The 19,667-nt window shown below is 40.9% G+C and overlaps 1 protein-coding gene across 3 annotated transcripts in view; it reads right to left on the reverse strand.

The window, feature by feature from the left end:
- PARD3B (par-3 family cell polarity regulator beta) overlaps positions 1 to 19,667 on the reverse strand; it is a 424,254-nt gene that overhangs the window by 20,183 nt on the left and 384,404 nt on the right. For all 3 annotated transcript variants that reach the window (XM_057411714.1, XM_057411715.1, XM_057411713.1), the window contains one exon: positions 10,306 to 10,385. In XM_057411714.1, the coding sequence (XP_057267697.1) occupies positions 10,306 to 10,385 (80 nt within the window). The remainder of the gene's footprint in view (positions 1 to 10,305; positions 10,386 to 19,667) is intronic.

Raw genomic sequence — 19,667 nt, forward strand, 5'->3', positions numbered from 1 at the left:
TACCAGACTGACACAGACAGGAAAGAAATTAAGGAATATCCTTTAACAGTGATCACATTTCAGTCTAAAGCTACTGCTGATGACAGTCCTTAGGGAGACATCCATGGATCACGCCATGGATCAGGCTTGTACTAGCTTCTATTTGCAGAGTAAGGTGTTACTCAACATGGATTAACATAGCCAAAGTGTGACTTTCTAAAGTGTCATAGTTGAAAAGCAACTTAAAAGCCTTAGGTGAATATATGGGACAGAAAGTTGGACAAAAGCCTCTAGAATTTCTCTAGAATTTAGAATATTCTCTTGATGCATGTTTAAGAAACTTCTGTGCAGAGAAATTAAATATGTCACCTACTTAAAAAATGGAAGCAGTTTGGCTGCCAATTGTATGAGCTGTGTTGAAATAGCTGCTCTAGCAACTGTTTTTACTATTAAATTCTTCAGTAATTCTCTTAATCCCAAATTAGATACCTCTTTCCTTTAATCAACGAGTTATATACAAGCTCTCTCCTCACAAGGCAGGGTTTCACCAAAGATAACAAACAACAGCAGGTCTGCTTAAAGCAGTGCCCCTCTGTTCCTGTATGGCTTGCATCTCCCCCAGTCTGTTTCTTATCCCTTGGTGGGTGGCACTCTTGAGTGCTCACGACTCCGTCCCTGTGTGTTTGTTAAAGAACCCAGAACTATGTATGAGGTCTTAAGATTTCACAGCTTGTCATTACCTTGCAGCATGCAGACTGTCCACATACAATTCATTTCCCTACTTTATCTCCTTTCCTCTTTCCTATAACTGACTCCCTTCAAATGACTTGTTATTAGAAACTTGAAACTTGCCATTATGATAGTGCAACTTCCTTGTTCCTTTTAACATCTTTCCTGTTTGCTTGGTTTTGTTTGTTTGTTTTTTCTGAGCCTGCTTTGCAAAGATTGGATGGAGACAAAGGAATACACTGGATTGTGAAAAACTAACTGCAGTCTGCCTCTGAGGGACTGGTGCCATCTCAAAGCTTCTGTTTGCTTACAGGAGCCTAGCTGAGCAGTGATAGAACATACAGGAGGTTCATGCACAATGCTGTGAGCACTGCAGGAAGCTCACTCAAAAAGTCCTGATCCAACATGCTCAAAAAACATACATATTTACACCTGATGCTGTTGGCTTCCTGTATTTCTCCTTTGTTAGCTGTTTTTAAAGCACGTTCCCTGACAAATATCTTTCAGCCATACCTCCAGACCTATTTATTAAGCTAAAGCCAAAGTCAAGAACTGCAGTGGAATTGTCTTATTTTACAATGCACTTTCTCACAGAAAGAAAAACCTATTTCCTCACCTTTGCAGCCTAGAGTTCACACTTTTTGATCGATTCTGAATTATAAGCCAACATAAGCAGCAACATTTTTATTCCAAATATTCATACCTATAAAACAGCTAGCTGAGCTTCCCAGCCTGTTGGTCTCCTGAGCAGTTTCAATATCCATCTCAACAATGCAATGGATGTATTTGCATTTTGTAGCACGCATCTTATTCCCCAGGTTTCACTCAGCACATCACTCTGTTGATGCATTCTGTGGGCTATATGCTTTTAGTTTTGAATTTGATCAGCTTCTTTTTAATTTGCATTCACTTATCTTTTTTCTGCAGATCCTCCATCTCAACCTAACCATTTTGTACTGACACTTCTTTCTTTCATTAATGTTTTCTTCCCTAACACTTGTTTTGTTCTTTTACTCACTGGAGGCATAACTAATACAGCTTTTTCTTTTCTGAAGCAATGTCTCCACGACTTCATTAAATTTTATAATATTAATTCAAGCCCTTTTATTCAAAGGCAGTATTTTCGTCCATCTCCTGTATTTTTAAGCTGAATTTGGTGCCCTCAGTTTGAGTGGGATGTCCTTCTGCCTGGTTACACACTAAAATCCATACCAGATCCATGCGTTTTTGTAAATGTGACACAAAGTATTTTTATTTACTCCAGCTAGTAGCTCCTTGCAAAAGGCTGCTGTTTAGTTTCAAAATATTAACTGACTTGTAAACTATTCCATAGTTCGTTAACTGGCTTTTTGCTATGAGAAGTTGACTGACTTATTTAAAAAATTGACAAAACCCCATCGTCTGCCTCCCCTTACACTCTCAAAGGATTCTTCTGGGACATTTGGCTTTCAGTATTTTTTTCCAAGCTATGTCCCAGTTGCTGCAGACATTTTCTTTGGACAATTTTCTTTAGGTATTCCCATGGAAATTAGAGAGGTGGCCCACCAGCCATGAACCTTGACCTTTCTGACTTTCTAAAGGATACTTTTTCAGTGTTCAGACTTAATTTGGCTTGGATAGCAGCATCCTGTTCACTTTCAGTGATATTTCTATTTTATTAGGAAGCTGGACATAAGTTTTGCAACCACATCTCCTTCCTTTTGAGTTCACTGTAGAGATTTCGGTATTTGTGATCATGTTTACAATTTTCTCTCCTCCTTTCAGCTAATTCTTAGGAAAGACACAAGGCCATTTTTTGAAACATCTACAGTACACTGACCCTCTCTTACCTGCTCTGCTTTTAATGCCTGAGGCTTTTTCTGTAGAAAGTATACACGGATTATTTATGAACTCTGCACATTTTTGGACAAATGTGTTTTGACACCATACACAAGACCAGCCTTCACACTTCACATACGACACTGAGGTGATATTTATACCATGGCATACTACGGCAGAGTAACTGAAGCTGAAACAGAACAATACAACTGCAATACAGCACTTCCAGCTTTCGACTGCACGTACGTATCACCAGGCTGGTGTCCTGCTGTGGATATGGATTCTGTCCTTCTTGAAGCACAGTGACTTCCCTGACATCTCAGAGACCCTGGGCAGTTTCCACAGAAATCACTTAAATGATCTTGCAGAGTTAAAGTAAAGTTTAAGCAAATCTTAAACTGTTTGATATTGGATTTAAGCTAATCTTTTAATGAGCCCATCATCTTGGTTCCCAAGCTTGTGCTCTAGCATGTAAGAATCCTCTTTTTTCTTTGCCTGTATTTCATCTTGCCTGGTTTATTGCAACGTATTTTGGAGGCCCTTGAGTAGGACCAGTATCTCCATTAGAACTGATTCTAAATTAATCTGCCTGGACTTAAACCCCAATTAAAACCATAGACATATTTTGTTTAAAATGAGACCACATTGGAAGATACAGACAGACTAGGCTTTTGCTGCATTTTCAATGAAAGTACATCTGTCAAGACAAAAATAATATTTTAAAAATATCCCTGAGTTACTGGTACTACTTCAGATGATTAAAACAGAAGAGAAAGTTAATAATCAAGTATACCATAGAAAACACTGTTAGAATATTACTTACATTTCACAACTAGCATGATGAAATGAGGTGGGCCATTCATTCTTGCACCACACTTAGTCCTAAACCTATTTAAGATTCCAAATCATCAAATCTTTTTAGTTCTGCTGTTATGTCATGGGAATATTAAAAAAAAAAGATTTACATTGAAAATGAAAAAAGACCACTCGCAATTGGCTTGCGAATCTTTCTCTTGAGCCTCTTCTTTTAATTTTAATTAGTATGAGGAATGGGGGAAATACAGGCATCTTTTAGCTACCTGAATTACAAAGTGTTTTCTCATCACCCTGCCCTTCAATTCTTTTCCACCACTTTGGAAGGAAAATCTGGGCATTACTAGAAATACTGTGTATTATATTATGCATCAAAAGTTAATAGGTCTGCTTTGTAACTGTATAATATATGTCCAGTAACATGGTTTCACTGACAGACTATGACTTTGGTGATTCTGGACTGGGATGATAAATTATTTCACTGCCATTAGAGTTTTGGCAAACTCCCCCCCTCCCTTTATGAAAACATACCCGCAGATGCTGTTTTTAACCAGGTGAATGTATCTCCAACTTAAACAGTGCTACAGGCAGTAGAGTCATTCCCTGTGATACCCGCAGTCCGTGGCAGCAGTATTATGGGGCAGAGCAACACTGTCACCATTACTGAGAACCACTGTGTCACCACATAGCATGTTTCAGTGCAGAAGGGTCAACATCAAAAACCAACCAGGACATCACATCCCTCAGCAGATGGCTATAACCATGACTGCACGGCTGGGTCAATGCCGTGAAACATACTGTTGGATGTCAGAGAGGAATGTGAATCAAATATACAAAATGAGAAAGGGCATAGATTTTTTGCAACATGGGATGGAATAAGTTAAATCAAAGGGATTTTACAGCAAATAAATTATTGTGATTCAAACCAACAAGCAGGGAATTTTCATTTAAATAACTGATTTTAAACCTTGCTTTTTCACCTAGTGAATTCCCATAGGTTGGGAATGTTCTGACAAGTTGATTTACAGCTAATTATAGTCTGCGCTAAAACTGTGATATCTTTTTGTTAACCAGGAGAATACACTATATACATATTTAAGTAATGTCAGTATATTAATTTCAGATTCTGCTAGACAATAGTGAATGATGACTTATTTAATAGACAATTCCTTGTGATTTGTGTCAAGTCACTTTCTGATGACATTTTGGGGATTCAATTACATTCCAGAAATCCTGCATTTTGAAATAAAATTGGTTAGTAAAATTAAAGCACTCAAGTGCAAAAAATAGCTGATGAAACTTGCTTAGTAATTCATTCCTTCTGTTTGAGGAACCTTATCTTTTCATGAAGTAGATGTTAAAGAAACTTTGCTTTTGATCCAAAGAGTTAGAAATATTTTTGACTCAACTCTAGAGGCTACCTCATAAATTGACTGCATGGGGACTCTGGCCCCTTGAGTCAATGCTGCTTTCATGCTTTATAGGGTAAGACCCAAGTGCTCAATCTGTTTAATTTATTGAAAGGGAGGTTAAGTGATAACATAAATGATCTCTGCATAGGAATACTGAAAGGGAGGCATTTTGCAGACTTGCCTCTTAAAACCTAGCAGGAAAATATTTACCATAGTATCTAGAAACTGAAATCGCGTTATTTCAGACTTGGGGAAAAAAACCCCCAACATAATCTTTTTAAAGAGCAAAATAATTAACCTCTGTAGAATGCAATGAATTCTCTACAATGTGACATTTTAATTCCAGGTTAGATGCTTTTGTAAATATATTTACGAAAGTAGTGTCATAGATCAAAATTTAAATTTACTTTGATGCAGAAATGAGGCTTTTGGGGAGCTCAGGCAAGGTGATTAAAATTGTCCTTTCTGGCTTCATACCTAGAAACTGAGGATATGCAGCATTTAGCTGCCGCCTTAAGAAGCGCAAGTTGCATGGTCAATCTGAAGAGAACCTTCCAGCATGGCAAGACTATGTGCTGCCACTGTACTGCAAGGCTACTTCCTTAACACATTTGCAGATTTCCCAGTTTTAGGATGTCTGTTACATGTAAGAAGCATATTCCTGTGAACCAATTACCAGTTTGCTCAGTGGTCTCCTCCCAACCAAAGCAATACAGCTGAACTCATCTACACAGACTGAACTCATTTTTCCATGCTAGCAGTTGTTTTCCAATGCTCTTACTGCCTTTCCAGCCCCACCCCTTTTCTTGACAAAGATGCATGTTTTTCAATAACACGAGGATTCCAGAGAAAGTCTGGAGCATTAGCTTTCCCTTGGAATCAGCATTTCTTACCAGGAAGATGGCTGAGCTTTCTCATCTACACTCGTCATGTCACCAGTGTCCTGTCTCTGTGTCTGACAGCCTGCTTTTGGTCACAGCCAGCTTTTCCATCAACACAGAAAAGAACGTGTCCTCGAACACGACATTTCTCCAAACAAGGCTGCCACTGGCAGACTGTGATTTACATTAAGACAGACTTCCATAAAAGCAAGCTCAAAAATAAAACTAGGAACAAACGGAGCAGCTTCAGCACTGTATCTGTTCCATAGCTCCATCAGGAAAATATTCTGTATTACATCAAGAAAACAGGCATTAAAAATAGTTTGAAAAATACAAATGCCTCTTGCACCCTTGCCCTGCTCCTCTTCCCACAAGAAGAGGCTAAGAGATATAAGAATCAAGCCATTCTCCTAAGCACGAGGATTTAACATTGCTTAATACTACTACTCAGCAGTACTTAGCTGTAGCCCCAGGGCAACACGTAAGTATTGAGTGCAAAGAACTATATCTCTCTTGCAAAGCCTTCCATTCTGTCTTTCCCACTTAGCTGCTTTTTTGCAGACAGAGCAGCACAATGCAGTGTGAGATGAAGACCTGCCACTCTCCTGCCACAACCACTTACCATCTAATTCAGATGTTTGCTTCTCTAGACATTTCCAAACCAAGTCTACAGACTGGCTTTATTTTACTTAGAAACCTAACTACATAACTCAGCTGTTCACTCATTAAGCCAGTCACATACAAAGCCTTCCTCCAAAGGCTGCTGCCTCCTGTTTTCAGCTTTTAATTAAAAATGTAACCTTACACAGGAACAGATCCTGCACTGAGAGGCAAAAAAGGGCGTCACTGAGCTCAGTGAGACTGGGACACTGGATTTGCTGCTGCATCGACTGAAAAGGCAAGCACACTCGACACAGCTGAATCCCTCAAATGCAGTTAATACAGACACATTACCTGAATCTGGCCAATAATACCTAGGCTTAAGTTAGCAGCTCTGGAGAAAAAACAGAAGAATACAAAACAAAAGGGAAAGGGCAAAGCAGTAATGATGTTTCAAAGCTTAGATTTTTACAACCCACAAGCAGATATGTTTGGATGCTGCTGGCAGTCTGAATTCCCCCTCATGCAGGAGGTGTGCCTTTGCACAGGAACAGGGTAGTGCCTAAGGGCACCAGACATTCATAAAGCTGTTTGGCAGGTGATCATTCCTCTTTCTTGCCCAGTGGGGAGGAAAACCAAAGCTCTCATACTCAATTTGTCCATATCCACACACTGGCATGACTCCTGCTGGCTTCCAGGTAAGCAGAACAGTTTTACTGTGTAGATCCCAGCTACTCTTGACATAGCACAGATTCCCCCTTCCCTCCTCATTGAGTGAAACTGGCTGCAGTCTAAACGCTTGCCTTTCTTTCCTTGCGTGTGCCACACCAGCGTAACAGCAAAGATCCTGGACTCAACACAGTATCGCAGTAAGAATCTGTCTCCAAGCATCTACAACCCTCATCTGAAGACTCTCTAAGTACCTCTTATTAAACTGGACTTAAATGGCTAAGTATGCAGACAGTTATACACCACATCCATGTCAGATGTATCCCAGTGATTATATAACCCCCATTTTCAAGAAGGGGAAAATGGAAGACCCAGGGAAACTACAGACCTGTCAGTCTCACCTCTGTGCCTGGCAGGATCATAGACCAGATTCTCCTGGAAAGCATGCTAAGGCTTATGGAAAACCATGAGGTGGTTGGTGACAGCCAGCATGGCTTCACTAAGAGGAAATCCTGCCTGACCAATTTGGTGGCCTTCTACGATGGGGCTATGGAACTGATGGACAGGGGTAGAGCAGTTCACATCATCTACCTGGACTTGTGCCAGGTTGGATGGAGCCTTGGGCAACATGGTCTAATGTGAGGCATCCCTGCCCATGGCAGGGGGTTGGAACTTGATGATATTAAGGTCCTTTCCAACCCTAACTATTCTATGATTCTATGATCAAGATAAGGTCAGGACAGGACAAGACAAGGAGGGGAATAAACCCACAGGCAGGAAATCATGAAATAAGACCAGAATGCTGGGGAGAAGAAAGCAGATCTTCGAGGAAATTATTATCTGTGTTTCTTTCTAACTTTCTTTTTTTGTAATAATGCTGTCCATTAGAGTAGTATTCATGGATCCTCCACTGAGAATAAGTTGGAAAATGGGTAGTTTCTACCTAGATTCCTTTAATACACCTGGGCAGGCAGCCATCAGAAGAAAAGAAATCACTCATTTCCATTAGTGGCTGGCAATGAGACTACATCCTCCTCTGGATTTAGACTTCACTGTAGCAATCTAGTCATTTGTGACTGCCAGGGCTTAATTACTGCAGTAACATGAAACTGCAAAACTTACAAAACCCAAGTATAAAAGGCAGCAGTGGATTGCTGGACTGCAGGCACACCCGAGGGTGCACTGCCCCAAAGCTCTGATCCTACCAGGGAAGAAACTGTCTGGAGGCACAGCAATGCATGACCTGTGTGCAGCAGTGCAAGTGCTTGGATCAGAAAGCACACACAGCCCTGCTGAAGTGCAGGCCCTCACTCTCTAGCATGATCTTCTTAGGCACTGAGAGAAATGGCACTTTTCACACTGATCTTCAAAAGCTGATTGAATGTTTGGATGACTGCCTAAAGGGTGAGACCCAGCCAGCTAAATACTCAAACCTGTTAGAAAACCTAGAGTCACATTCCCAGTAAGTCTTGGTTTTGGGAAGAATAGACCTATTTTAAACAAAAACCTCAAAATCCCAACTAAACCCATCCCCCCTCCATGAAAACGCAGGGTGTAGAGTACCCCCTATGGTACACACACCTAGGGGACATGCCAAGGATGCAGAGCATTTAAAAAGGAACAAGATAGAAGGAATACAGACAACACTGCTGCATAAAGCAAGGGCACATCTACATCTGCATTGTTGTGCTCACTTCTGGTGATCCTCGAAAGGGATACCAGTGAAATAAAAAGTATTCTGGGTGATGGGAGTTAAGACTTCACTGGGAAATTTCCATTTCATAAAGACTGAAAAAATAAGGTTGATTAGCTTTGAAGGGAAAACGAATAAAAAGAGACATGATATAGGAATATGAAAATTGCTGTAGAGAGTTACACTGGGCACCAATTGCTAATTTCTTCTTGTAATTCACAAGGAAGTACTCAACAAAATTGAAATTTAAAATAGATAAAAAAGAGTGTGCATAATTAAACTACACCTAACTAACCTGCAAAAATCACTGCTAAAAACATGAGAGGAGACCTGAGTACTGGAGAACTACAGAAAAAGATGGCTACTTACCCAGGAGAGTAAGAATACTCACAGTCAGTCAGGAAATACGTACAAGACACTGCCTGAAAGCAGGCTTCTGTTAGAAAAGGCAGCTACTGCACAGGATGAATTTCCAAAACAATGGCTGACACAAATATTGTTTGAAGGCATTAACTGAGCTACAGTTTAGAAACCACGTACATTAAAAAATACCTACAAACATCCAATGATGTCTTGTGATACAGCCTCTATATATTGGTTTCCAAAAACATCTTTGTATTTTCATCTGGAATTGGACACAGCATTACACATTTATCAATCAATCTCTCCAGTGAGACCTTTGAATGTAGATTGTGGAAAAAGAAGCAAATTCACTGATTTCCTAAATGCCAGCGTTATTTCACAATGAAGAATCTCTTCTTGCTTTTAAATAGTTATTATTGCTTTGCCTTTGCAAATTACCTTGCTTGTAGGACCAAGAACTGGACTGGGCAACCTCCCTAAGGTCTTTCTTAGGCCTCTAATTCTAAAAGGGGAATATTTTTCTATTTTTGTTTTCCTCCCACCATATTTTCTAGCATCCTCTTGTTCCCCTTTCTGCCTTGCTACAGCTTACACTCTGCTATTAGAACTCCCACAGAAATGGGACTGAAATCTCTGAAATGCTTCCTTTTTGTTATGCCCCACTGGTTTCATGCTAGAATTACTCTCCATTGAGTTGATAAGGATTAAAAATTAAAAAAAGCCCTCAGAGAATTTACTCGCATTTCCACAGCGTTCAGTTAAAGCACAGAGATGCTCTACTGGAACAGGACTGCTAGTCAGTCAGTCCTTGCAGCAGCAGTGGGACTTCAGTGGCTGTGGCTGCTGCAGTGGAGGCTTTCCACAGCAGTACTCTGTCAATGCCACAGAATCACAGAATGGTTTGGGTTGGAAATGACCTTAAGAACATCTAGTTCCAACCCCCCTGCCATGGGCAGGGACGCCTCCTGCTAAACCATGTCACCCAAGGCTCTGTCCAACCTGGCCCTGAACACTGTCAGGGATGGATCATTTAAACTCAAGTCATTTATGCCCTGCTACGACCTGTTATAACTTCTGCAAAGCCAGTTTCCTCAATGTCATGTTCTCTACCTGTGGATCATGACTCTTGCTGACATGTTCAGTGTAAAACCTTTTAAAATACATAAATTCAAAAGTCCATATTAAGAGTAGAGTTATAAAGATGGCACTAAATCAGCAGCATAAGGTGGCAAGACAAAACTGCAAAATAATATCTCATGCTGGAGCCAGATATAGCTGTGGGCTGAATTCCCCACCCACTGAAGGGAGGGTGAATCAGACTCTGTGTGTGTGAGGCTCAGTGCCATACCTGGGTAAGGATGCATACTGCCTTTCCATCCCCTCGAAGTGGAGATTGTATGAGCTCCCATCTGGACCTTTTCCAGGCACCTGTGGAGAGGACAGTAATTAGAGATGAAGATCAATTATGCAGCCCAGCTACTAACAATGCATCTCAAAATGATAAGCAGAGAACACATGATGCCGCAACATGCCAAAACCAACAAAAGAAAGGCAGGGGCTCAAAGAAGATACAAATCCCATACATAATCTTATCACGCTAACAAGAAAGGTTTCCGTATGAAAGAGCTATTTAGAACAGGTACATTCTTCAGGGCCTTTTCCTCACCTGTGTCCTAGCTGTGATACTCCTCCCCTGGCTGGCCTTTCCCCTAGAATTCAGTAACATGAGGATGTAATCTAATTAAGCACATCCCTTCTGATTTCTGTGGCGTAACTACTTGAATCAAAGCTAGCGTCTTAGTACCAAGTTTGCAGATTTTTCCTCTCTTCTGTGTTTTGCTCAAGTATAAAACGTGCTATAAACAGGCTTTGCTTGCATTCTTAACACACACACACACACACACACACACACACACACACACACACACACACAGAAACTTTCCCTAACGCCACTGCAAAGCTAAGTATCCCACTGGGAGTTAAGTGCATTTATCATGCTCTGGTGCCATTTCAAAAGTGAAGCATTAGTGCACTCAGTCAAAATGCCAGGTCGCTGCTTGGTTTGTTTTCAAGATGGCAACTGGAGTTGGCTGGAGAGTGCAATTCTATCAGGAAGGCTCCAACTAGGGTACAAAATGGTGAACTTCAATGCTTTTAGCACACAGGAGCTCTCCCAATTTCACTCACTCAATGCCTGCTGATGGCCCAAAGTGTTAAGAGCCTTGTTAAAATGGAGCTATTAGTCTTTTCCTCCATAAATGCAGAAGGCTCTGACTGCCTTCAGTGTTTCCTACATTAGTATGTATTCCTATTCCGGTGCTGCTAGAATCAGCAGTTTTATAAAGCAATATACTAAAAGGCCATTTAAAATCCCCTTCCCCTTTTACAGATTAATAGCAGAAAGGAAGATTTAATGCCTTTTCAAACATTTTTAAGAATTCATTAAAAAGAAAAGAATAAATCACACAAAGCTTTCGGCAAATGCCTGGTTGTAAAAAGAGAAAACAAACAAAAATTAACATGTTTTTCACATTCTACAGGTTAGAGTACATTCCTGTCAGTCCTGTAATTTATGAACAATATGCCATTTTCATTGAAGATATGTGTAAGCTTCTACAATGGGAAGGGTTGTGCACTCAGGCATAGCCTTATCCACTTTTATATAGCATTTCTGTGTACAGTCTCTTATGGACCGATTAAATAAGCCAAGGTCCAGTGCAAAGAGAGGCACTATCCCTTGAAGCTACTAAGCAAGCTTAGGAATTATTCCAGACAAACACCATTATACACTCACCACTCAACCGATACCATGCAACATCCAAGAGACTCATAAGTGAAAAAGATTATTTAGCACAGATCTCTTGCTAACTCTCTTTTATTAGACTCAAACCAGAAAGGAGCTCTCATGGAACTGACGGCCACAAGAAATAACCACTTCTCATTTGAAATGAGCCATGCTTTAGCAGTGCCTGGCTTTGGACAGGCGAAAAATAACAATAATTGCCTTACATTTCAAAAAGAGGGCAGTAAGCTAAATGGATCATTCATTCATTTTTCTTTTTTTTCCACCAGGAAAAGCAACACGTAGAGAGAATTTATAAAGATAGAGTCACCTAGGTGAAGAGTCACAGCCACTTTGGCTGTTCTCACAGTGCTAATTTGATTAGGTTGATGATTTCTCTTAATTCGCGAGGTACACCGGTGAGAGAAGAGCCTCCAGATTTCTGCTGTTTCATGAGGAATGATGAGAGGAAAAGAAATGAACATATAATTTGGTTCGCTCAGCACAAAAGCCATGTAGCATACAGTCTACCTGCATGGCTGTAGATAGGCTGTTAATGATGTGCAGCAGCAAGATGTTTCCGAGCTAAAGGATACGCCTGCTAACTGTGCATTTGCAACCTCGTGCAAGTTTCCTGGTGATGACTCTCACACCTATCGGGAATAACAGCTGCCAGTCAATGTGCAGAAACACAAACAGATTCGGAATGGAGCCAGCACTCATCACTGATCCCAAAACTTACACCACTTACCAGAAAGTAAAAAATATTTACATCGCAAGCCCTTTTTGCAGCCTGAAAACACCTCTTTTCCGATGGCTTCCTACAGACCAAATAGATGGTGATACCCCCTGCCAGGTCTGTTTGTATATATGATTTGAGAGACAGTTACCATAGAAACGCCCTGGCGGTGGATACACAATTTTGCTAGTTTGGATCCATCGAGCGGCTGAGCCTCTACACCCTACATAAAACCCCAGACGCCCTGGAAAAGCATGCTCTGGCGCTGCACGGCTAATTAAAGACTCCGCCATTTCTTCTCCTTTCCCTTCTCCATCTGTCCATGCGACAGTACAAACGTATCATCACTCAGCCACCAACAAAATGGTGCCCAGAATAAAACACTACCCCAATGAAAGAAGGAATTGCGAAAATGGAAATACCTCCTTCATACAAGTTATTTACGTTTCAGAGAGAGTCAAAGCAAAGGGTTCCTTGCTGTCTTTTACAACAAACTGAACTGAAAACCAGTGTGAAAGGTACTAATTAACAAGATCAGAATTCTCCTCCTTCCCTGAAACAGGGTGTCTGCAGCTGGCCCTCAGTCCAGGTGCAGAGGTCTTAACCACACAGCTAAGAATCACAAAATATTTAGGCGAGCACACAGTAATCTGAATAAAAAAGGATTAAAACCTGGAAGTTCTATCAAAGTCAAATGGACACTGATCATGAGGTGACCATCAAGGCGTAGGAGCTGATGGAAGGTGTGGTACTTATCTGAGCCCATAATGGAGGTGGCTGGAAAAGCTTTTGAGACCAACACCCCAGTCAGTAAAGAAAAGACAAGACAGCAGATGAAGTGCACTTTTTGCATATGGTAATGCACAACTGAAAGAATGATCCAAAACATGCTCCTGTATTTTTAGGGTTTAAATTAACGACATCAACTTAAATATGAGCCATCATTATGAAGAGATCATCTCAGTCTAAAGCAGCCTCAACTAACAAGCAAAACATGAATATGCAAAAATAATGGGGTAGAGGCAAACACAGAAACAGCCATCATCCCATCAGCGCAATTAAAAGAGCAGCATGCTTAAACTGAGGAAAGGAAATGCTATCTTTATCAAAACCCACAAACAATTCATGAAACTAACTGTGGCAAAGTGTTGGTATGGCCAAACCCTCTGTAGAATAGAAAATAAACCGGACACGCATATGAATCAAAACAACTAGCATCAGGTTAGCAGAAGGCAGTAAAGCCTTTGACAAGTAGAAGAGAGGTAAAGCCTCGAAGAGTCAGCCATTCCCTGGAAGGGAGAGCAGGCAGAAACCTCTGTACCAGCAGGTTATTCTCCTTATCTCCCCTTTCGGAATCCCGATGACTTTTCCGAAGCATATAGCAGTGGTCACACAAGACAAATGGGCAAGACCCTGCATCCATATAAGTCAATGCCTTCGGGGTCAGGATTTTCTGTGTGCCAGAAAGGCATTTTTTCAACATAGCTAGTAACATTTTTGTTGTTCAAATCTCCTTTGCTGAAAACCAGTAATTTCCATTAGCAAACAAGATTTCTGTTACAGAAATGCATTACTTCAGAGGAAACCCTCTTACACCTCTGCAGCTTTAATGAAACCCCTGCCAGTCCCCAGCGTCAGGACCAGGCTGGGGGAAGCACAGAATGAGTTGTGATATGGGCACCGTGTGCTGCTCTCCACAGCCTTCAGCAGGGGACCAATGTGACAGGTCAAAAGGCAGAGAAAATCAAATGCAGGCTAGGCTCCCTCCTCGTCCCTGGACAAATGGAATGGAATCCACATTTGTTTCAAACAAGAAAACCACAGAAGGATTTATAGTGTCACATTTCACATGAAGATCCCGAACACACAGAAAGGGAAAGCATCTACAAAGAAAAAGAGAACACAAAAGCTGTGCGGGTGTCAGTGCAAGCTCTGTCCCTGGCAAACACAGCAACTGTAGGGCATTTTGAGGAGTTTTCTAATACCCAGAAGTGATAAGCTACAGCAGGTATCTCTATCCTGCCAATTCTCCCTAGGAAAACTTCCCAGGACAAAAAAAACCATAAAGCAGGTGATGTGAACATGCACTTGCAGTTCAAGCCAGACCAAGTTATCTTAGAGGATTCAAATATTTGCAAGTAAATTATAAGGCTTAAGTAGAGCATACCTGCAGGCAGGTAGCTTGAAATAAGTCTAAGATTTGCCTACAGGAAAATTCTGGGGCTGCAGAATAACAATTCCTTAAGAGCAGAGAAGGGATTTACTTCATCCTGAAGCTTGAGACTCCCTTGAAAACTGCAGAAAAGTGCAAGAGGCTGTATTTTTTCCCCACGAGATACTGCATTTCATTCCTCCTCACCTGCCTTATACTGCCTTCCTCCTGGAGCACTTGTTAAAAGCTAAGAGTCTAGCTGCCAGCAGGAAAGCCTCCCTTGCCCGTTTCATATGGATCAAGGTGTTTGGGGTCAGACAGCCATTGCAGTATGAACAGTAACAACTACAGTGATCTTTTTTTAAGTTTTAGCTTCATGAAGCCAGAATCAACTTTTTCTTGTGCATTCACACACGGCTCAAGGTGAGAGTTACCCCACTGCAAATGGAAGCCAACAACAGCTCCTTGCCCCTAGTAGTGGAGACACATTCGGCAAGGACAGGTGCCCCTGCCCATGGCAGGGGTGTTGGAACTAGGGTATTTTAAGGTCCTTTCCAACCCTAACTATTCTATGATTCTATGACAGTGTGCTTTCACCTGGGGCTCTACCTCCTCTCACAGATTCCCACTTGAGCCACTGGAGCTCCCTGCTCCAGGTCCATCCCAAGTGAAGTTGACATTGAAGACCTAAGACCGTGGGTACTGCTCATAAGAAAAAGAACAATGCAGAGCCATTTCCAGGGTGGATGTCTCAGAAAGCTGCAGTCACTGTTCCCTCTCCTGCAGCTATTTTATTTAAAGCTGCACATAGAAAATTTAAATCATCTTTGCAGACATCAGTTTGTTAAAAAAATTGTTTAAAGGTTCTTAACTAGCTATAGAAAAAACACGGCTCAGAGTCAAACGTTTCATACTCTTGAAAAAGAATAATACAGAGTGGGTGTTGCATTCAGGCTTATTCATTTTTCACTTACAGGCTAAACATCTCTTTTGCCCTTTTAATTTCTACTTCTAAACCTTCGTTTTCCCCACTTCTGAACAGTAAGCCTCCTCCAACATTTCAATTACCATTAAGATCAGAAAGTGAGGTAAGTAGCAACAGCTTAACTTCATCAAGGCTGATGTGATTTTAGCTATACACTTGTAGACCCAGTGCAAACCACTGCTGACTTCGCTTGCATCATGCCTGACTTAAAACTATGGGAGATCAGGAAGAGCTTATGAAGACGGAAGTCCTGAGACTCCTAACTTTTTCACTGTGTACACATCGAGAGTGACTCGAGCTTGTGCATTGTGGTTTTCTCACCATGAAAAAATGGTGTGATACTACCACTGTATTTTACATGACTGACATGCACTAAAAGACATGAGCCAGCAGAGTGAGGCATGTGCTCTGCTATCACCCAGGTGTTTTGAAAATGCCACCCAGTTCTGATTTTTGCCTGAAAGTCTGTGTATAAACATGGCAGGCAGAGCTGCTGCATTGCTCAGTACACTTTTCAACAGTCTTGTGATCATCCGCAAAAGGACTTGATTCAGATGCTGGTTTGACCTCTGTTCTCAAAGCTCTTCTTTTGTCTGTGAGCGTTTCTAATCACATGGGTTGAGATTCAGCATGCCAAAAAGAGCCGTGGTATGATGGAATTTGCCCTTTAACCTTCAGGTCTCCCCTCTGCTGAGACACAGTTGGTTTTTGTTTTCAATTAAGTGAAAACTGAAGAAAAACTGAGAGAGGTAAAAGTGGATTTGTTCCCCACCCCAGCCTCAGTGTTTCACGCACAGGTGAAACACCAAAATTCACCCACTTTATTTTTCTTGCATTTAAACAGTCTGCCTGGTTGTAGGCACTGCAAGTGCAATTTAAGAGCGTGATTTGACCCACTAACACTTCCTTTAGCTGTTCAAACAGAGGTGGGTTATGTAATGCAGTGAACTGGATGCTCCATGTGAAATGGAGGAAGTTGATGAATGAGGTCTTCTTAATCACTTCTGTGATATCCTAATTATCCCACCCTCCAAGACCTCCAGCATTTCCACAGAAAACATGTTTTCCTCCATCCAGCTTTTTAATGTTTTGCATCAAAGAGTAAAAATTAAAAATTCTACCAGTGTCCACAATTCAAAAGAATTTTCCTGATGTTTTCCTTACATACACAAAGAGGGATGTATTTTGCTTTCCTGGTTTTGCAAAGAAAGTTGAAACAGTGATTTTGCGTTATTATAACACTCATCATTTCTCCCTCTAATTTGGATGGTTTTTAATAAAGCTCCATTGATTCCACTGAAAGAAATCCCTCCTGGCAAAAGCAGAACACACATGCTGATTGCTAAATATGCAGCAATTATCATATTCAGCAGCACACTTTAATATCTTATTTATAGATGTATCTATCTATAATTTGCTTTAATTAAGTTGCATTGATTTTAACGACAGAAGCAGTCTTCAAAGAAGAGTCTAATGCTATATGAGCCCATCAGTACTTCTTTACCATTGTTTAGATATAAGACAGCACCTTTAATACTTCTTTTTTGATAATCGTAGTAGTGCTTTTCTTCGCTAAGTGGCTGCAATAGCAAACCAAGAAAGATACTCCACGGGAACTCTCAAAACCACCTCCACTGCTGGAAAGAGAGCACTTTCAACTTTCCTTTTACAAACTTGTTTGTAGGACAGTTACAAGCACAAGGAAGGAAGCAGTGTCTTCCTGGCAGGTTTTGAGATACCTTTCAGTTGCGCTCCCACTCCCTTTTACAGACATCTTGGGACCGTAATTGTTAGAGGTTCTTCAATCAGGGGCTAACGCCTTCAAAGTTTGTTTTGGGTAATCTGGCAACTAATGTAAACTTTTGTATTTTCTTGTTAACAGAATATACAGGGAATATACCTTGGGAAGGTGAAGCAACAGATGGCTACAGCTACCTGCTCACAGCCTAATCATGACCAAGCCACCATCTCATAGACTCCTGAAGTTCTGTTTTCTGGGCTCAGCCACAGGGAATATTGAGTCTTCTTTCTGTTCAGTACATGCTCACTTTAAGCATTTTATACTAGTCTGGTTTTGAGGTTATTCCAAAGAACACTGATGCTATTATTAAACTGTGATTAAGTTTGTCAAAAAACATCTTGAAGAACTAAAGGAAGGTATTGCTGCACTCCTCATAGAGTCTCACAGCCTTGGTTTCTGATGGGTGCTACCACATACCTTGGCCCTGATTCAGGAAAGCACGCTAAATACTGATGAGGGTGGTTTGTTTTAATTTCAATAGCATTTGATTCCTCTTGGAGGCATTCCCAAAGCTGACATACACCTGCATCTCTCAGTGGCTGTATCTCCGTTTTGGGTGAAAATACACAGGAAAAACATTTATATCTCTGTATCCTGAGCACGTCTTCACACATTTGAACACAGCATTCTAGTGATGATGATCTTGGCATCTCCATCTCTGAAGTAACCCTGTAAGATATTACTGGTTCATATCAACTGAGGACCTACCTCAGAAACAACTGAGGTAGCTTTATAAAGTTACTTATGCAGATCTTAAGGTATCATTTCCTGTTAGTTTTGGGGTTTCTTTTTAAGTGAAAAATAAGTGCTGGCTTTTTCAAAAACTGCCTTTCAGAATATACCAGCGCTAATTTTATAAGAATTGTTTGTATTAAAATGCAAGGGCATGATCTCAAAGGAAAAGCACAAAAGTAGCAATGCAAGTACATTTTCAGTTTCTGGTCATCGTTTTTTATTCACTGATTATTGCTTAAGTGTTGATTAATAGTTATGTTCATGCTGTTAGAATGCATTTCCCTTGGGTGAGGAAAACATCCTTGTCTTAAGGAAAGAAGAGACAGTAATCAAACCATCCTTCCTCTTCCCTGTAAGAAACAGATGCACACTCCAGAGTCACTGATGATCTTGGTTTTGCTGGTGAGTAGTTTTGAACACTTCCATGTAGAAAATCAGCTGTATGCAATCAGAGCACTACCTGTTTGGTCAGATTGCTAGGCAATTACATGCTCCTCTTCTGCCTGTCTGTCTTGACACATATATATACATATGTACACATACATACACATATACACACACAAATGTCCATACTTACAGTCATTGTCTCTTCTCCCTATGCAGTGAACACCAAGAACACCGATGATGGCAGTGCTCCCATGCTGGAATTAAGCAGGGCTGATTATCTCAGGATTTACTTTTCCTCCTCAGTAATGCCCTACCTCTTGTTCAAGGAGGTGAAACTAATGGTTTAGATTTAGAGAGAGCGGAAAATTCTCCATAAAGGCAATAGACTGAGGGAAATACAAACACAGATGGGAACTTTAAAAGGGAAACAGGCTGTTCCCATAACAGTTTAAAAACATGGCAATTGCCTTAGCTCAGGAGAAAACAAGCTCTCAGCATTTGCTGTATCTTGCAACACTAAGAGAGAAAATAGCAAAGATGGAGGTGAAGCCAAAACTGCAAAGTGCTTTTGCGCAGCCCCACAAAGATAATATTCTGCTTTCTGAACCCCAGCTCTGAGATCGCCCGATCTCTGGTGCTGGAAGACTATGGTTTCCTGTGACCATGCAAAATGAGATCATTTCCTGGCCTGTGTCTGTCTTTGTGGGTGGCTTCTTTTCCCATTAGTCATATAATATGTTTTGGTTAATTCTACCTCTTAATTGTCTTTAATGAGCACCAGATTTGTGACACCCTCACTTGCAAGCCTATTCTCAGAGTAGAGGCAACTAGAGGCCTTTAAGCTGAGAGCAAAACTTAAAAGCAGCAAACCAAAAAACTCTGAGCACCCATCAGCATTGATTCTTTCCAACTATAAGAGGCCATTTCAACTGCTCTTCCACTGAACCAGGCCAATGTAATTAATCTCTTCCCAGCCGCTAGAGAGAATAACTTGTCACTGAGCTACACTTGTGATGCAATATACAGCATACATAACGCACACATGTGAATACATTTCTAAAGCAGATCTCCTGTAATTGTTCTACAGTACTGTGCACAATTCCTCCCCCCCAAAACCAGACCTCTGCCT

Source organism: Pezoporus wallicus, unplaced genomic scaffold, assembly GCF_028554395.1.
Source record: "Pezoporus wallicus isolate ANWC-B61680 ecotype Strahan unplaced genomic scaffold, APGP_CSIRO_Pwel_v1 contig_6732, whole genome shotgun sequence".
NCBI classification, from domain to species: domain Eukaryota; kingdom Metazoa; phylum Chordata; class Aves; order Psittaciformes; family Psittacidae; genus Pezoporus; species Pezoporus wallicus.